The 17,317-nt window shown below is 41.2% G+C and overlaps 1 protein-coding gene across 2 annotated transcripts; it reads right to left on the reverse strand.

The window, feature by feature from the left end:
* Nucleotides 1-997: 997 nt before the first annotated feature.
* atp8b4 (ATPase phospholipid transporting 8B4) lies at nt 998-16,073 on the reverse strand. Of its 2 annotated transcripts, XM_047595361.1 has the most exons (29): nt 15,983-16,073; nt 15,656-15,769; nt 15,207-15,265; nt 12,653-12,711; nt 12,460-12,573; nt 12,272-12,370; nt 12,119-12,180; nt 11,944-12,016; nt 11,680-11,750; nt 11,467-11,546; nt 11,110-11,268; nt 10,904-10,992; nt 10,445-10,641; nt 10,129-10,337; nt 9,248-9,291; nt 9,006-9,171; nt 8,733-8,921; nt 8,363-8,478; nt 8,020-8,184; nt 7,837-7,948; nt 7,649-7,754; nt 7,312-7,453; nt 6,724-6,907; nt 5,852-6,075; nt 5,661-5,744; nt 4,679-4,924; nt 4,451-4,589; nt 4,234-4,364; nt 998-2,199 (listed from the first exon to the last, which is right to left on the reverse strand). In XM_047595361.1, the coding sequence occupies exons 3-29, from the start codon at nt 15,235-15,237 to the stop codon at nt 1,882-1,884; spliced, it is 3,609 nt and encodes a 1,202-aa protein (XP_047451317.1). In that variant the 5' UTR covers nt 15,238-15,265; nt 15,656-15,769; nt 15,983-16,073; the 3' UTR covers nt 998-1,881. The 2 variants fall into 2 exon arrangements, 1 of the variants encoding a protein (XP_047451317.1); XR_007113500.1 differs by lacking the exons at nt 998-2,199; nt 4,234-4,364 and adding an exon at nt 5,207-5,225 and having other exon boundaries at nt 15,656-16,065.
* Nucleotides 16,074-17,317: the final 1,244 nt, after the last annotated feature.

Consider the following 17,317-nt stretch of genomic DNA (forward strand, 5'->3'; position numbering starts at 1 on the left):
TTATTTATTTACCTTTTATTACCCGTACTATCACTAAAAGGAAAACAATGATGCTATTTTCCTGCTTTACATGTGCATTGTTGGAAAAGTGTCAGGCAACTTTCAAGTCTTGAGATCCTACGATCACTCACGTTTCCCACTTCAGACTTCTCCACAGGATCAGTTTGTACTTTAACAGAGAGCAGTGATGGTGGAGACTAGGTTACTTGTTACTCCACTTAAGTGAATGTAGCTGCAGCTTTCTTAAATCTGTTCAGAAACATTCGTCACAATGTACCTCATCCATGTCCCGTCAGGACTGGAGATCTTGGGGTCGTCTCAGTGGACAGCAGTTCAACCTGACAGCTAGAAGAGAAGGCACTGATTTCCCTCTTATGAACTTCTGTCAACTTGTGCTCCTGCCCTTTTTAGTGGTGTGGGTTTTCACACCGGTGCTCCGGTTAATTCCTACCTTCTCTAAAATTTAAATCGCTCAAAAAAAAACAAACAAACAAAAAAAAAAACAGCACAAAAAATAGTTACATTTCTTATTTCATTTGACAATTAAAATATGATACCAGAAGATATCAGATTCAAACCACATAACCCACTTTTCTGCATCTTTAAATGCACTCCAGGCTAAACAACCGTCAAATATCAAATAAAAAAAAGAGATACCTTTACAGGAACCATACAAGGCACAGCACGGGGAAAACAGATCTCAGAGTTGATCCCAATTTCCTCTTTTCCAGTTTAAATAAAGGCATATATGCTGTATATCCTTCTGAGACCCTGCGTCCACATATGGGGACATTAAGTTTTAGGTTCCACTGCAGGTTATTCTGCTTCATTTAAACCCGTTGTCCTTGTTAGTGGACACTTTAGTCTGCCATCTAGTGGTAGCAAACGGTCAATACACTAGTCGGTAAAAACATGACAGTGGGTTAGGGGAAAAAGTGGACGAGGAACAAACCCCCATCAAATTCTACGGTTAAAACTTTTCTAGTTTGATGTGACAAATTTAACAATTTTTTTCAATAGCAACGAGCTACAACCTCCCTAATTAGCAAGTAATCGTTTGAGGACATTGGGTTTTGCTCAGTCATGTTCAGGTATTAAAATAAATAGTTTTATATTTCGTCACACTTTGGTAACTTCATTATAACATAAATATTGAAATGATCTCAGTGTCCACATATTTCAAAACCTACTTCCTGTTGAAAGATGATGCTTCATTTTTATACTTCTTAGGTCCTACTCATTCCAAATTAAAAATGCATAGTAAACAAAAGTTCGGGTCTCAGGAGGATATACTGGCCACAAAAGTTGGAAACCAATAAATAGATTTGTGCTTACTATCATATTCAGCAGCTTTACTTTAGTTTTTACAATATTTGTGTTTTAGCACTTTGGATGGAGGTGGAGAAGAACGTTTCAGTGTATGTCCTTTTTGTCACAAGTGCTTTTTGAACTTGTGGTCAGGATTACTTCTTTACTTTATTTCAGTATGAACCAGGAGTTTGTTCTGCTGCTCCTGAAGATACTGAAATGTGTTTCAGCAATAGCACTGAGATCAAACTGGGTTATTTGCCACACAACAACAAGTCATTTTGTAACTTTGGCAACTCATGCATGAGAAAGAAATATATCTGCTGTGAGGATTTGCAATTTTCCCAAATGTCTTACAGGATAAAGATGAATGTTTTCTCTGACAGCTGTTTTTTTTTTATATATATCTTTGATTGGCCTTTAACATTCAGATTCTCGCTAATAAAAATAAATAAATAAATGAGGTACGCTTGTATTGTTGATTTGAGCATGAATTCACCCAAATGAAAGACACTCACAGCTTGTGCTTAATCTGTAGGATCCACACATCCGGTCCTGTGTTCAGTATCTCAGTCAGTCTGTGAGCTGCTGCCTTGGAGTCTGTATTGCTCTGGAGCTGCTCTCTGGCGTGCTTTCAAATGAAGCACAGGAAACTTCATTCTTTCTCTTCAACATATTTTCTATCCAGTTGGAGCTCCGTGGTGTTCTTTCGGGGGAGTGAGAAGAGGAGACTGTGCTCATCCTCATATTTTTGCCTGAGGTAATAAGCTCCCCGTAGCCCTGTTGGTGGGAGAAGGCATAGGCGGACCGGCGGGAGCTGGTCCTGCGAACTCGCCTCAGGTTCTGTTCCTGACCTCCTTGCCTCTTTCTGGTCTGTTGGAGACGACGAACCTGTGGAAATACAAACAGTGGGACTCAGAGGTACTGAGATACGTAACTGAAGTCAATAATAATGGAAGGGTATTCCAGCTGGAGTGTCGACCTATGTAAAAGCGGTCCCTGTGCAAATGCATCAGTGTGTAAACAACATTTAATTGTTCTGAGCTGATATGAATTATTTTATTTACAGAGTTGACCCCAACATAAGGGTCAGGCTCCATCCAATGTAAAACTGAATGTCTCTGAGGTTATCTATAGCAGTGATTCTCAAATGGGGGTCTGCGGGTTCGTGAAAATAAAATGCTTTAAAAAAAAAGATCATATGGCATTTGTAGAAATAGGATTATTTTACTCAAATGTGACTGAAGCCTTTATCTACCTAGACCTACACTACAGAAGGATTTTTGACTGTAATTAGATCTGTTCTAAAATTTACATCTCGCCATCAACTGATAAGGAAACACCATTGACGAGAGACACCAGTACACACAGTCAATGGAAACACCATGACGACACGATCCACAGCACTGTTGCTACGCAACTGGCCAAACATCCACATCAACTTGGACACTATTTTGCAGACTACTTTTGTATATTTTCATAATGCTAATTTTGTAATTTTTTTGATTACACTGCTCATTTTTATTTAAATTTTTATTTTTATTTTATTTTATCTTATTTTATTTATCTTTCTTGTGGTTTTCAGTGTTTACTTTTATTTGCGACGACGCTATGGTGACAAAGTAATATCCCTCATGGTTCATTAAAGTCCGTCTAAGTCTAAGTCTGAGAGAGCTCGCTCCCGGGTTGCATTGTTCAAAGTTACTAAGTTAATACAAACTTAACACAGTCTATATCCATTTAAAAATTTGAGGCCCCTACTGTGTCAGTGGGCACGCACCATTCGTTTTTTAATAATGCTCTTATTGTGAAACACCTGCAGGAAGGTGTTGTGGGAAACTCATTAACGTGCATGTTCATGTTAGCGCTTGAAATTAAGCTAAGCTAATTTTTGATCTACCCTGAAGATTGGTGTTTCCTCAGGGTAGATCGATAAAAATATGCAGAGGGTCCAGGAGCCCAAAAACTTTGAGAACCACTGATCTACAAGACGACAAATAAAACTTTGATAAAGACTAGCTCTCTTTGAGCTTGTCTGATCTATTTTCTAATCTGACCTCTAACATTTAGGAAGTTTAGAAGAAAAGTCCCTGTTTGATGAAGCGTCTCATGACTCTCAGTGAATCAGGTTCAGTACTATCTTTGTCCTCACTTATTCACACTCTCTTCATGTTTCATCAGCTGTCCAACCATCCAGACTTCTCAATTATCCAGTCATGCTATTGCTGTCAAACACTGCAAACCTTCTCCAGACACAGGTCCCCTTCCCATCTCATCCAGATCTCCATCATTCGCTTCTTCTCATCACCACCTCACCACCCGCATCTAGACCTGGAGGTTTCCTATACCAAGCACTGCCCTGTTATTTACGATGACGTTAAGATTTGGTATTGTTGACACAGGTTCTCATATTTCTCATGCAGCATCCTCTTACAATAAAAACACTGAGAAGGAAGTCTCTCCTGACTGAATAAACAGAATATGAAATGAGCTAAGACCATAAAAAAAAAATCAATTGTTACTTTGTCTGTGATTAATGTCCAAAAACTGCAGACTCAAGGCCTGGCTGTTAATGGGGAGTCAGAATACCACTATTTTTTCAAAAAACAGGCCTCCCCCGGGATTACTCTGAACAACTTCCTCTAAATGCAGCTGAGTATCTGTTTGTTAAGTTTCAGGTGGTAACAAGTGAAAGGTGTTCCTCATAAAAACCTATACTCCCCACCTTGCCTTTCTTTTAGCTTTGTTTTTAGATATGCTACAGCTGTCAATTTAATAAGGGAAATATTTTGCATTTGAGAAGCGTAAAGTGGCGTAAAATGGAGAAACACCAGCAAGCAACCTCTTACTGACTTACTTTACTTCAGTACGTTCGTTACTTTGCACCAAGTGGAAACACTGTAGATGCATCAAAAGTCGTTGTACCTTGTCTGTCAGAGTTGGGAAGAGTTGTACTCTCAGGAATCTGACGACTAAGCCGGGCACAACACACACCACAGTGGTGAGCAGAATGACCAACCACACACTCTTCTCTGACAGACTGTTACGGGCTGTGCCTGCAGGAGACACACAAATCCATTTATTTGAACTCCACATCTCACTGTGTTATTTTCTTGTGTGTTTCACACTGAGCCAAACTCACCAATAAACGTGAAATTACTCGTAAAGATGCCAAATATGCCATCGCTCTGCATCGCAAACAATATGGCAAAATACATGGCGACGCTTCCCCATACGTAGAGGTGATTGACAGCTGTCCAGTAGTGTGTGTCCAGTCCAATCTGGAAACAGACACACCGCACACAGTCGTAGTGGTAACCATTTCAATTAACGGGGCTGCATTGGCGTGATTTGCTCTGCGTAGCCTCACCTGAACACTAACGACGATGACCAAGGATGTTGCTATGGTGACAGCAAATGCCTGTTGATCAGAAAAGTGGGAGCCGTCTTCTTTAACCATGACGGAGAAGGCTCCGTAGGGAATAAAGAAAAGCAGGAATGATGTGGCCAACCCCTGCAGCGTGCACAGGAAAAACTGACGTTTGTTGAAGAGAAGGTTTTGTTGGCCGGGTTTGTATAGGCTTGGGTATCGAAGGCTGTTCTGGTCGTTGACGTCCTTCATGGAGCAGAGACAGAACAAGTATAATCTGATATATTAGACGCTTAGGGATATATTATAGGAAGGCAGAGAGACAGTAGTGAGAGACATGCAGTTCTATCACAGGCAGTAAGTTGTAAGTAGCGGGTGATGAACATACTGTATAGTACTCGTATGGATTAGTGGTTCTAGGCACACACAAGCTGAATTCAGTGTGATATAGTAGTAGTGTTAGATTTGAGGTGGTGGATTCACTAATCATGACAAAATACAAGATGCCCACAGTAATAAAATATTCACCTGTATGACTTGACAGAATCTTGAAAAGAAAAACAAGAATAAAAGTATAAGATGGCTCAGGAGCTTCCATCTGAAATAAATGAATTACGTTTTGTACAACATTTTAAAATGACTGTGTAGTTTAAACTAGCATCAGGTCATTTTATATATTGACTACACACATAAAGCTACAGTGCAGCAGCTTTGTTTCTCCTTCTGCCTGTGAGAGCAATTACATAAACACCGCTGACGTGCATGTGTCTGCAGCCTACGGTCTCTCAGTCCCTTCTCTCTGTTCACCGTTCTGCAACAAGGCAAAGTCACGCCAATGGTAATTTGTATTTATTTGCTTTGCTAAATCGGCATCGTTTGTAAGTACCATTAATATGTACATTAATGTTTTATGTAAGTTCTGCACTGTAGCTTTTAAGTCTGTAATTTTTTTTTTCTAATATTATCACATATCTAACTCTACCTGATCAAAAAGTCCCGTTGCCAGTACGGGTAAAGACGTGTAGACTATGTTGAAGAGGGTGATGAACCACTGGTCATACACCGTCTGTGGACAGAGAACAGTTATACCATTTTAAATCAATGATTGTAAAAAAGAAACTTCATATAAATACAGTGCATATACAGGCTTTATAATTTAACACAGTTTCTTACCTGTGCTGAGAACCCACAGAAGAAACCGTACCAGAAGTGAACCAGGGTAAAGGCAAAGTTTTTGTAGAAGAAATAGCCCAGGAAGTTACACATGCGTAAGTAGGACCAGCGCCCATGTACCAGCAAGAGCCTCTGCAGGTACCGAAACTGAGCGAAGGAGTAATCTGACGCCAGGACAGCCTGCATCCCCTCCTGCCCGCTGATGCCAACACCGATGTGAGCAGCTGAGTAAAAAACAGCACATGGTAACTATCATTTAAACATTATTAAAATATCTGCTCTTTTAAGGGTTAGGAGGATCAACGCTGCTAACATCACTGACTCCTTGACTTTTTCTGGAAGCATCACCAGGTTAAGTCACGTGATTAATTGTGAAATTTCTTGACAAATATAGGTTCTGGTGCTGATATTCTTGGCCCCCAGAGGATGATTTATCATTTTCTTTATCCCTGGCATTTCATGAAGTATCATTTCTGGTCAAAGCCTCTGTCTAACCAGTATCTCTCGAGTCTTTTGTGCCAAAACCTGCCACGCTTAAAAGATTTGTGTCTATATTTTCTGTTTACTAATGATCAAATATTAGCCTGCTATTGTTAAACATTTATCTCCTAAACCATAGGTCGTCAACAGGGGGTCCATGACCCCTAGGGGATCTGTGGAGGTACTGCAAAATCTTTGGTTGATTAGACATTTTTCATATTTTATTTAAATTTTTGTCCATAAATTCTGTTGTGTGTGTTTTTTTTTTAAATACACATTAACATGACTCCAACATATTTCAGTTCAGCCCTTCATTCATTCAGTGCACCGTTTCACACAGAGCACCACAGATTTGTGACTTTATGCTTCAAGCTGCTGTTCCAGAGACTTACTCTTGATCATGCTGACATCGTTGGCTCCATCCCCTATGGCCAGGGTGACGGCCCTCTTGTGCATCTTCACCAGCTCCACCACTTGAGCTTTCTGCATCGGAGTGACCCGGCAGCAGATGACTGTTTTACACAAACAGGCCAAATCCAGCAATATGTGCTCCAGCTGTGGCTCCAGAGCGTGAGCCTATAGGGTGAACACATACATCACACCTTTAATCTACGGTATACCATATAACGTCAACCCCCTGCAGAGGTAACAACAAGCTGCAGCCCACTGTAACATTTCTACTAAGAAACGCACACTGAACAGCGAGGGGGCAGCTCCTCTCAGGAAATGGATGTTAATGAAAACCCTTAATAGAGCTGAGGTCCCTCAGCAGCACTCTGCTCATTAGAGACTTTGTTCAGTCAGCAGCAGTTAGAAAAAGGCCAGAATCAGCAGACAGCAACATAACCACCATTTACCAAACAATGTAAAACCACAAGGCAGCAGCACCAAAATAAATACAAGCATGAGAAAAATATATACATGGACAACAAGGGACGGAAGGAACATTTCATTAAAGACATTTCTAATCAGGGTCTTACCAGACTGTGTCCATTGATGACTAACGCGTACTCTGCTATAATAGCCTCCTCAAACACAGAGTCATGTGCACCAATATCAGTCTTCTCAGCATCTCCCGCGCTGCTGACACGACTCAGGCCGAGGATGTGCTCCTTAGCACTCCTGAGGAGAGACGAAAGCCAGCAAACATACATACACAGAACATATTACTAAAAGGCACTGAATGTTCAAGATTGAAGATCACAGATTCTCCACAATTGCAGCAATGAACACAGCAGCGTGTTCTTCTGAGATTTGTGGTTGTTGTGAGACTATCTGACTTCTGCATTAGAAGAGATAAAAAAAAGATTGTGTTACCTTAGCTGCTGCTGAACCTCCAGCAGCGTGTGGCCAGAGATAACAAACACCTCATTCATGTCATCTCGCAGCATGTTGCAGGAGTAGCCAATGTTCATTGCTGTCTCTGAAACATCACGCACAGTTTACAGCTCAGCAGCGGCCTTTCTGGCCAAGAGCATCATTCATATCGTTTAGCTTGTGGTTACCTAGTTTGTCTCCTGTGAGGACCCAGATCTTGATGTCGGCCAGGTTCAGACAGGCGATGGTCTCTGGGACTCCCTCCTGAAGTTTGTCCTCAATTGCTGTTGCTCCTAGAAGCTTCAACCGAGTCAGCAGTCAGACGTTGGTCGCTAAATGGGACTGATTGCTTCGCCGGTGTAAGGATTTACCTTCATGTCCTGCTCGATCTCCTCGTACAGAGCAGCCAGCTGATCTTCACGGTTCTCGATGACAGTGCTCGCGAACAGAAGCTTCTTTGTCCAGACTTCAAAATAATCTTCATCAATGTCTTTGTAGGCCAGCGCTAACGTTCGAAGGCCCTCTCCTGCAAATTCCTGCAAGGAAAATAATTATAAAACAAACACCTTGAACAGCCATGCGTTTGACGAGAGCGTCATGCATAATTCAGCTGAATAATTAATCGTCTACGACTGGTTCACTGAATTTATGAGACCGTAAATACAGATAGTTGACAGTGCACTCACATAAAAACGCAGGCAAGGTAACACTTACATTGAGGTGTTCTGAGGTAGCGTACATGAGGTCTTCACTGGAAGGATCCAGACGCTCAAAGATAATTGTGTCAGCGCCTTTGGAGTACAGTTTAATCTGACCCTGAGGGGTTCTCACTGTGTCACAAAAGCAAACACAACACAACCAAATGTGACTTTTGTGATCAAATTCTATCAGCATGTGCTCAACAAACAGATGGACCGCAAACTGCAAGCAGAAGTATGCACACAGACTGGTGATATTCTTAGAAAATAAAGATTTAAAGTGTTAAAGCAGTATTGAAAAAATTAATCATCAGGTACGATCTGCTGTTAACTGTGAAGCACATAAGTTGAAAATGTAGCCGTGCTGTTATAAGTGAAGACCTAACCAATGACACTCATTCTCTTGCGCACGTTGTTGAAGTCCAGTATGGCAAGCAGCTGGTAGGTGACTGCTCGTCCCATCTCACACAGCGTGATGGTTTCTGGTGTTCGGGCCCGGAAGACAAATCCAAAGTTTCGAGCTGCGGTGACCAACGCTCCCTCATCAGGTGACTGGGCCTGGTACACCAGATTCCCTTTATTTTGACAGAAACATAACTCAGAAAACACTTTGAGACACTAAATTATCACTGTGTTACTCCCTACAACAAGATGCACACCTTCACTCTTCTCCTCTGGCATGACAGTGTGGCACAGAGCCAGCAGTCTAAAGAACTCCTGTACTGCAGGATCCTCACGTTTTATGGCTTCAACCAGGCTGCAATCATAAAATTTAAACCTTCTGTCGCAGAGAGGGTTGAAGGAGAAGTCCACACAGGCTGTTTTCTGCGGGAACATGGACCGCCAGCTTAGAGACGTTATTACACCAGAGATAATGGGGAGTCTCTGATCGTCTACATACCTCTGTAATTTCCACCTTCTGGTCAAATTCATCATAGACGTCGCCTAAATGAGCAAAATGAAAAAATAATTAGTCAGTTATGCATTAATGATAACAGAAATTTGTCTTTGCCTGCACGACTGCAGACATGTTAGCCCTGAATCATACCAAACTATATCTTTGTGGAGCTATAATTATAAAGAATTTCCATTGAGGATGATGAATATTACAGACAAGCCATTCTGATACTGTCTACTAGTACAACACATACAAAAAGAGCAGTTGTTTTGCTGGGTACTCTTTGTTAGAACTTGAAATGCATGGATGGATATCAGACTTTCAGTGCACTGCTCCAGTGATTCACAGTCCTTTTTTTTCCCAGAAGACGTGTATCAATATGTGTTCTCGTCTGTATTATCTTATCGTGGATGCACAGAAATGTTTTGGTAATACCAGGTATCCCAGAATGCAGTTCGTGGGCAACATCGAGTCAACCAATAAGTCTCTGCATCCTCCTCAGAACTACTCGTACCTGTATTGATAAATACAAGTCTTGTCGCAGAGGTCAGAGCACAGGTGCGAGAATAATGGCTGCGTTCCACTCAGGGGACGTCTTAGTTTTGCACAATCTGGTTAATTGGCTTCCTGGGACATTTAATGGAACTGAGACATTATTATTACACCTGAGTTTCCCCTACTGTGACAAAACAAAATGTTTGCTGGAAAATAGTGTATTTGGAGGTTACAGCATGGAAGTTGCCATCCTGCAAGTTTTACCATTATGTGTTTCTGAATATATTGCATCTTATCCATTAGTTTCACTTTATATATCACTTAATATTTGTGTTTAGCTTTTTATTTTATTTATTTATTTATTTAAAAAAAAAAAAAAAGCTCCATACCATATGTTTGTCCATTAATGGAGCACTTGCTGAAGACCATGATGTTCTGGGTGAGGGTGCCCGTCTTGTCGGAGAAGATGAACTCAACCTGGCCCAGCTCCTCGTTCAGAGTGGTGGTGCGAGCTTCAGCTGCAGTGTCCATCTGACTGCAGTACATCTTTCGGTCCCAGTTAATGAAGTAGCTGTGGCCGAGGCGCAGGACCTCTACGCTGAAGCAACCATTCAATTCATTGCACACGGACTTGTCAGTAAACGTAAATGAATTTCTCTCAACATCTCAAATGTGCGTTTTAAAAATGAAGTACTTTGCCTTTACCTGACATACAGTGAGATGGGCACGACTGTGTTGAGGATGATGACGTAGGACCAGAAGGTGAGGAAGCCAGAGAAAACGGCACTGCCCTGAAACTCATCCCACGGCAAAAATACCTCAAAGTTTCTTCCAATCAGAGTCTCCCAGATTGTGTTTCCAATAGCCAAAATGACTCCCATACATATGAGGAAGGCAAAGATCTGAAATATGAAACAGGAAAAGAATATTTATTGAATGCGGGAAGATGTGTCCAGGGCGGCAGGGATTAATAGGTCACCTTATTTTTTATTAAAAATGAGGGGAATGTGTTTTCAAGCACCTTTCAATTAAAGTTAGAGTCCCTGAAAACGCATAAACATAGCGTAGCTACAAAAGTAGTCATCTAACTAACAGCTTATATCTAGCTTATAACGTTGCAAAACTTTTCCTGCGTAAATTACATGCGAGGCACAAAAAGCTTACCCACAAAACCAGAGTGTTCATGAGCTTATCAATACTGGTCCTTTTAAATCTGGTCCTCCCGCAGTTCTGCATCAGTTTGGTTTGCAACCCTGTTGGAGGGAAGCAAAGACAACCGTCAGTGTCGACAGATTATTAATAACACCATGGTTTATGGCCAAAGCTAATGGATGTGGAGAATGAAAGCATGATAATAATAATGATGATACCAGCAAAGATCACCATTCCAAAACACCACTCAGTGTTTCTGAGAACGCAACCTCGAAGAAGCATTTTTTCATTATCCAGGGGGTATTTATTGTCTCTCCAGCATAATGTTCCTGTAAATCTATCCAGCTTGTTGTTTGGTGGCTCACAAATGACTTCTCCTGAGAAAAGAAGCGGGCAAAAAAAAAAAGAAGAAAAGATTCACACAACAGCAGTTAGCGCTGAGCAAAGTGTGAAGAAAAAAAAAGTTTGTAGATGCAGTAAATACACAAATCTCATTCTGAAAAGTGTTTCAAATGATTCGACGAGCAATTTGTTACGGAGATGTGAAAATAAACAAATGCTTGGCATCATCTCACCATCAAAGTCCATCAGCTTTGAAACATCTCCCAGATCTGAGGTGACGGTCAAAGCCTGACGGACTTTCAGGTTGGTTTCTCTGTTTGGGCAGATATGGACATTTGTTCTCAGAGGAGTCAAAATACACCGGTTTCTGCCCTTGCACAAACGTCTGGTCCAGTTGCAGTTTGTGTTTCTTCACTTTTACCTAACATAAGGAGTGAAGCACCTACCCATCTAGCTCTGCAGTCTCAATATAGCACAGTCCATGAGGCTCACTGGTACACAGGAGGAGGAGGTCTGCCTGTGCGTAAACCAAATACAAATCACTCAGCGGTGAAGAAAAGCCAATAAATCAACCTCTGCACCACTGAATCTCAAGCAAGAGCACTCCGCAACAGCTGACCTATGGTCTTTATTACATTTTCATGCACTAGAACGTCCTCTAATAAATTCTCCGATGAAAGGAGCAGCACAGAGTAGCAGGATTTACTCACAGCAACAAACTGATTATTCTCTAGTTTGATGATATCCCCCACTCGAACGTTCATCCATTTCTCATTCTGCAAACTTGGAAGTAGGAAACACAAACACTTTCCAATCATCAATCATTACTAGCCTTGAACGAATCTGTGTGAAACAATGAGAACGGCAGAACAAATGATAGAGTACCTTCCTCTGATGAGAACCTGAGACTGGCGGTTGTTCACTTGCTGGTCGCTCTTATGTCTGAACTGAAAATTTAAAAAAAGATGTAAACATTTTAACAATCAAAGGCAAGATGAGCGTTCAGAAGAAATGTGAACATTTAACAGCGGCACTGACGTAGTCGTCTGTGGCATCCTTCACAGCCGTGATTACAAGCACCAAAACCAAAGGCACGATGGTTGTGAACCAGGACAGGGAGGATATTGCTGGAATTAACTGCAACAAAAATGACATAAGTGTTAGTTTGAGGGTTTCTCTTAAACGTCCTGAGACCAGCGTCAGTAGCACCGAGCGGTTCCTCCTACCTGCAGTATGAGCAGCACTATGAAGTAGGCATTTGCCACCCTCTGCAACTGCTCAAAGAGGTTGACGGGCAGGAAGGTGAAGATGTTGTACTTCGAGGTTTTGATGCGATTGTCCTGAAGAACCACACAGAGCACTGATGAAATGCTGCAGCCGACACTTGTGGCTAACGCTGCAACTTGGAGGTTTACTTACAGCGTAACAGAACGTTTCATTGTAGTCTCGTGCATTGGCTTTCACGCGGCGTTCCTTCTCTACGACCAGACACAACACACAATCAAAGGATGATAAAATTAACTCTGCAGCATCTCAAGCAAAGACTTGATAAATGGTTTTAATATCAAACTGATATTCAAAGAACTCTTTGCTCAAATTAAAATGAGATTGATCTACCCCAAGCAAAACCCTCCCTGTGCTTAAGTTAACCGTACGTAATAAAGAAAGATGCAATGTCCAAGAAAACATCTTACAAACTAATTAAAAACAAACACAAGTCTCCAATCCTTTCCTTGTGGCCTGCCTGCTTATTATAAAAACTAGAAGATATCTAGATTCCACTTCAAGTAGTGAGGTACAGTACATTTTGAAATAATAATGTTTTAAAAAATAAAAACGAAACAGAAATTCACCTACGGATGGAACACATTAATAGTGGATTGATGTTGGTCTAGCACACCTTGCAGATACTCAGTCAGTTCTGTGTGACAGACCACATTGTTCTGCTCAGGACAATGTAGGGAGTATCTGGTCAGCATCAAATTTAGCTGGGTAATGCCAGCACCAAATGTTTCCAAGCGGAGACTGAATTGATCCGAGGAGATAAATGTTATTCACTTCTCCTGTCAGTGGTCCTAATGTTGTGGCTGATAAGTTAAGCCATTAACCTGGGTTAGGCCAGCTCCCATTTCCCTCTTTATGCTTCCATCAAAGCAGTTATCATCTAAGCGTTTGACTTTTTTGCTCCAGCCTGCCCTTGGATGACCAGTTGTTTCTCTTTTTAGACTTCTACGACCTCCTACAAAATAAGCGGTGGCCTGTTTTGACATCCTTCCTGTTGCCAAAGCTTCCAAACTCTCAATTTCCAGTAACGCTGTAAAAGATGAGGTTCATGTGGAGACTACTTCACGTACTTAAAGGGGGCTCCTGGGAGAAAACATTTGTACGTGATGTAATGGTGCAGAAGCAAATATGAATCCAACTCCTAAAACACTGGATCATACATTTTTAATGGGCAACCTTTTTTCACAGGCTGACTCTAGTGAACTCAGCGCAGTGCTCTTCTAACAGTTCAAAATCTTAGCCCTTATGCTAAGCTTAGTTAGCTGAGCTCAGTCCTTATCTTAAGGACTGGAAACAAGTGGAAACATGTTGTAAGTTGTTTGCTGTGAAAAGTCTCTTTCCAATTTATTGGAGTCAGTTACACGCCATAATTGCCCCCTGCTAGAACCTGTGATCTCCAGGGATGTTAAGGCTGAAGTAGTATTTACAAAGGGAATCTTGTCTACTCTGACAACAGCTGTTGTGCTATTATGATTATTTTACACCGTATCACTCATCGTGTCATCTCTTCTGCAGTGCTCATGACGGGTGTACCTTTGTCTAGGGGATATCTGTAGACATATACAAACTCTGTCATTTTAATATGGAAAAACCTCAAATGGTGTCTTCACTTTGTGGCTTTTGATAGATCTAAGCTGTAGCAGTGTCTGCGGTATGTGCCTCTGTCTGAGCCTGTCTTCTTTTACCAAAACCTCCACCGCGGTTGTGACTTGGACGTTCGTCTCATTGTTCATACGTCTGAAGGATGTAATCAGGGGGTCATCTTCGTGCCTGGTCATGCTTTGTAATAAGCTCATGCAAGTAATAAACCATACATCCTGACACCTCTGAGGTGATGAAACCATTTATACAGGCACTCTTTAACGTTTAACACACCAGCCAAGCCCGGAGCAGTACATCTGTTGTTCACAAATGAGGTTAAAACCATGTTGAATTATGTATAACACACCTGCACAGAGCTGCAGCAGGACAGACAACCTCACACAACAACTGAGATCATCCTGCTATAAGATACTTTGACCATTAATTATTAATAAAAGGCTACTGTTGCTCAAATGGTTTGGTCTGCTTAAGCATTTAATTAGAACATGTCTGGATTCTTGACTTCTACAGACTATCGCACTACAGACTAATACCTGTAACGTTATACTTTTTTTTTCTTTTACAGATTAATGTATGTCTTTTTTCTGACCTAACCCTAACCCTTCAGAAAACTCTTGCCTGCATGTCTGAGCAGCTCACAGCGGAATGGTTCACAAAATCTTTGGCAATACTTTGAGATCATGTTTCTCATGAGTCTTACACTGGCACAGGAAGGATAAAGATGATCACATGAGATGTATTTCTTCCTAAAAGGATGGAAACTCAGATTGTAGAGGAACTGAAATCCCTTCCGAGGCACAGGCAAACATGTAAGTCTGTCAATCCCAATCCTACACACACACAACATGTGAAAAACACGGGCCACACAGACTCACAGCCGCAGATAGAGAGGGCACAGTATTGGGTTTCATTTCTTCTATCTACACCGGAGCACTGCACCAAGAACAGATGAGGAGGAAAATCTGCAACCAGCTTTTGAGAAACAAATGAGAAACTACACTTTGCGTGACTTAAACCATAAGGTGATTTTGATCTCTGCAGTTTGATTACACAAAAAGACTAAAGAATGAATGAAAACGTGTCTCACCAACATGATGCTTCCTCCTCCAGAAAACCATCTTCTACTGGGACCTCCCGAGGGTTTCCCTAAGAGACACACAAGGACAACTCACGTTTTAAAACAAACGAGAGAAACTCTGAGTGCGATGGTTGATTGTGTCAGACTACACAACAGATGAGTTACACGCAAGGCAAAGTGGCGTCTTTTCTGTTCAGATGAGCAACTTTAACTTTACTACTGGCATAAGCAGCAGCAAAAGGTAAATCCCCACTGGCGTGTGTCTCCTTGGCAAAAGATCCCAGGTGAGCTGAGAGTGCAACCCCTAAACAGGGTGTACCTTTAGTTCCTTAGTTGTTGTTGGTTTTAATAAAAATTCATGAATACAGCAGAAGTTCCCCTTTTTGCTTGTGGTTGCAGTTGCGTATTAAATGGGTAAAGGTACATGTGAAGTGCGCCTACGTTTACTCTCATCTTACCTTGCACAAGTTTGTCACGGGCGCAGGCTTGTGTTGTCTCCATGTATCCTGTCAGCCGGTGGAGACCTTTGATTTCAAGCGCCGCATTCCGCAGATGTCTTCGCTACCCTCCTCCTGAATATAAAAGAAAAAGGAAAGAAAAAGAAAAAAAAACACCAGACGCGGATGGAGTCATGGGAGTGAATAGCAGCAAAAGGCTGTTCAGGAGCGGCGAGTGAAGGAGGGGAGGATAGTGTGGGCTGTAAAAATGGTGCAGGCATAAAAACCAGAATCACCAATCACCATGTTCAGAGTCGAGTCTGTGTAGAAAAGCAGGAATCCACTTACTGATGATCACTCACCCACAGCGACGACACGGAGATGAAATCTGAAGAGTCTGCAACGAGCACCTCTCTCTTTCTCTCTCTCTCTCTCTCCCTCCCCCTCTCTCTCCCTCTCTCCCCCACCCCCGATTTAAAAAGACAAACTATATCACTCAGCATTTCAAGTGAAAAAGGGTGAAGTAATTTAAGTGATTTTTATACAGTTCTAACTCTTAATCAAGCTAATAGGACGTATGTGCATTATGTTAAGGTTCATTTACATAGTTTTAATTATTTAATTAGTTCAATTAATTGGCAGCTTTTCGCTCATCGTGTCGCGTTTACTGTAGTGGCGCCCCCACGTGGCGTCTCTGCAAAAGTCAGAGCAAACTGCAGAGATGAAGTCTCTCAGCCAGGGGGTGATAATTGGTTGGTGTTGGAGCAAAGACACCACCAAGCTGTGCTGAACAAGCAGACAAGGTGGTGAAACGATTGAAATATGTATTTCATGTATGACTATTTAACAATCTCGTAGTGTTGGGACTGTAGATTATTGAGTAGTCAGTGAAACAATATTCATTTTCTTCTAATTCATTTGATAATATAATAGCCTCTTGTTACATTTTACCATTTAAATTCATATCTTTAAAATAATGAGAGAAAAGTCTCTGTAGCTATGCATAGATCCTAACAAGTCAGTGTATCTGTGCCACCATAGATGTAGATTTGGTCAACAAAATATTAGAAATACAATATGTATAATGCAATATAATTCAGGGGAAAAAACTGGAGTGATCAATACGGTTATACAGGGATACTTTACTTTGTTTTGTATTTGTTTTTAAATAACATAATAATGAAATAACATGGATAATAATATGGACATGAAAAACCAACACAATGCTTTTAAATATATTCAGACAGGACATTAATTCCTGTGACAGCACAGATGATCATTTCCTGAATGTGTGACTCAGAAATATAGATTTCTACAACACACTACAGTACATTAATCTTGATTTAATCATGTGTTGTCCACATACTTTAAGCAGCGTGATCTGTGTGTATGCTGCTGTGGATACTGTCAACTTTGTAAGGTGATCCCTGGCGACTGCTTGGCACACTTCATATTTAAGATTGATGGGATAAGGACAAAGGTCAATTGAGTGCACAACATAACACCACACTGCCAGCATCCGAACATAAATAAATAGACGACATTTATATTCACAAGCCTCATGCACAGTCTCATTACATTACAACAACAGGAAGAGAAAACTTGTCAGTTCACATTGGTTTGTTTTATTAATCGCCACAAACTTGTCCTGTCTTGTTGGATTTTTCAGGGCAGGGGATTTTC

Source organism: Mugil cephalus, chromosome 10 (genome assembly GCF_022458985.1).
Source record: "Mugil cephalus isolate CIBA_MC_2020 chromosome 10, CIBA_Mcephalus_1.1, whole genome shotgun sequence".
NCBI classification, from domain to species: domain Eukaryota; kingdom Metazoa; phylum Chordata; class Actinopteri; order Mugiliformes; family Mugilidae; genus Mugil; species Mugil cephalus.

Coding starts and splice junctions, on each gene's coding strand:
- atp8b4 (XM_047595361.1), bottom strand. CDS start 15,237: ATGGTTTTCTGGAGGAGGAAGCATCATGTTG. Junction 8,479..8,732: donor CAAGAGAATGAGTGTCATTG/GTTAGGTCTTCA, acceptor TTTGTGACACAG/TGAGAACCCCTCAGGGTCAG. Junction 7,755..7,836: donor CCTCACAGGAGACAAACTAG/GTAACCACAAGC, acceptor GTGATGTTTCAG/AGACAGCAATGAACATTGGC.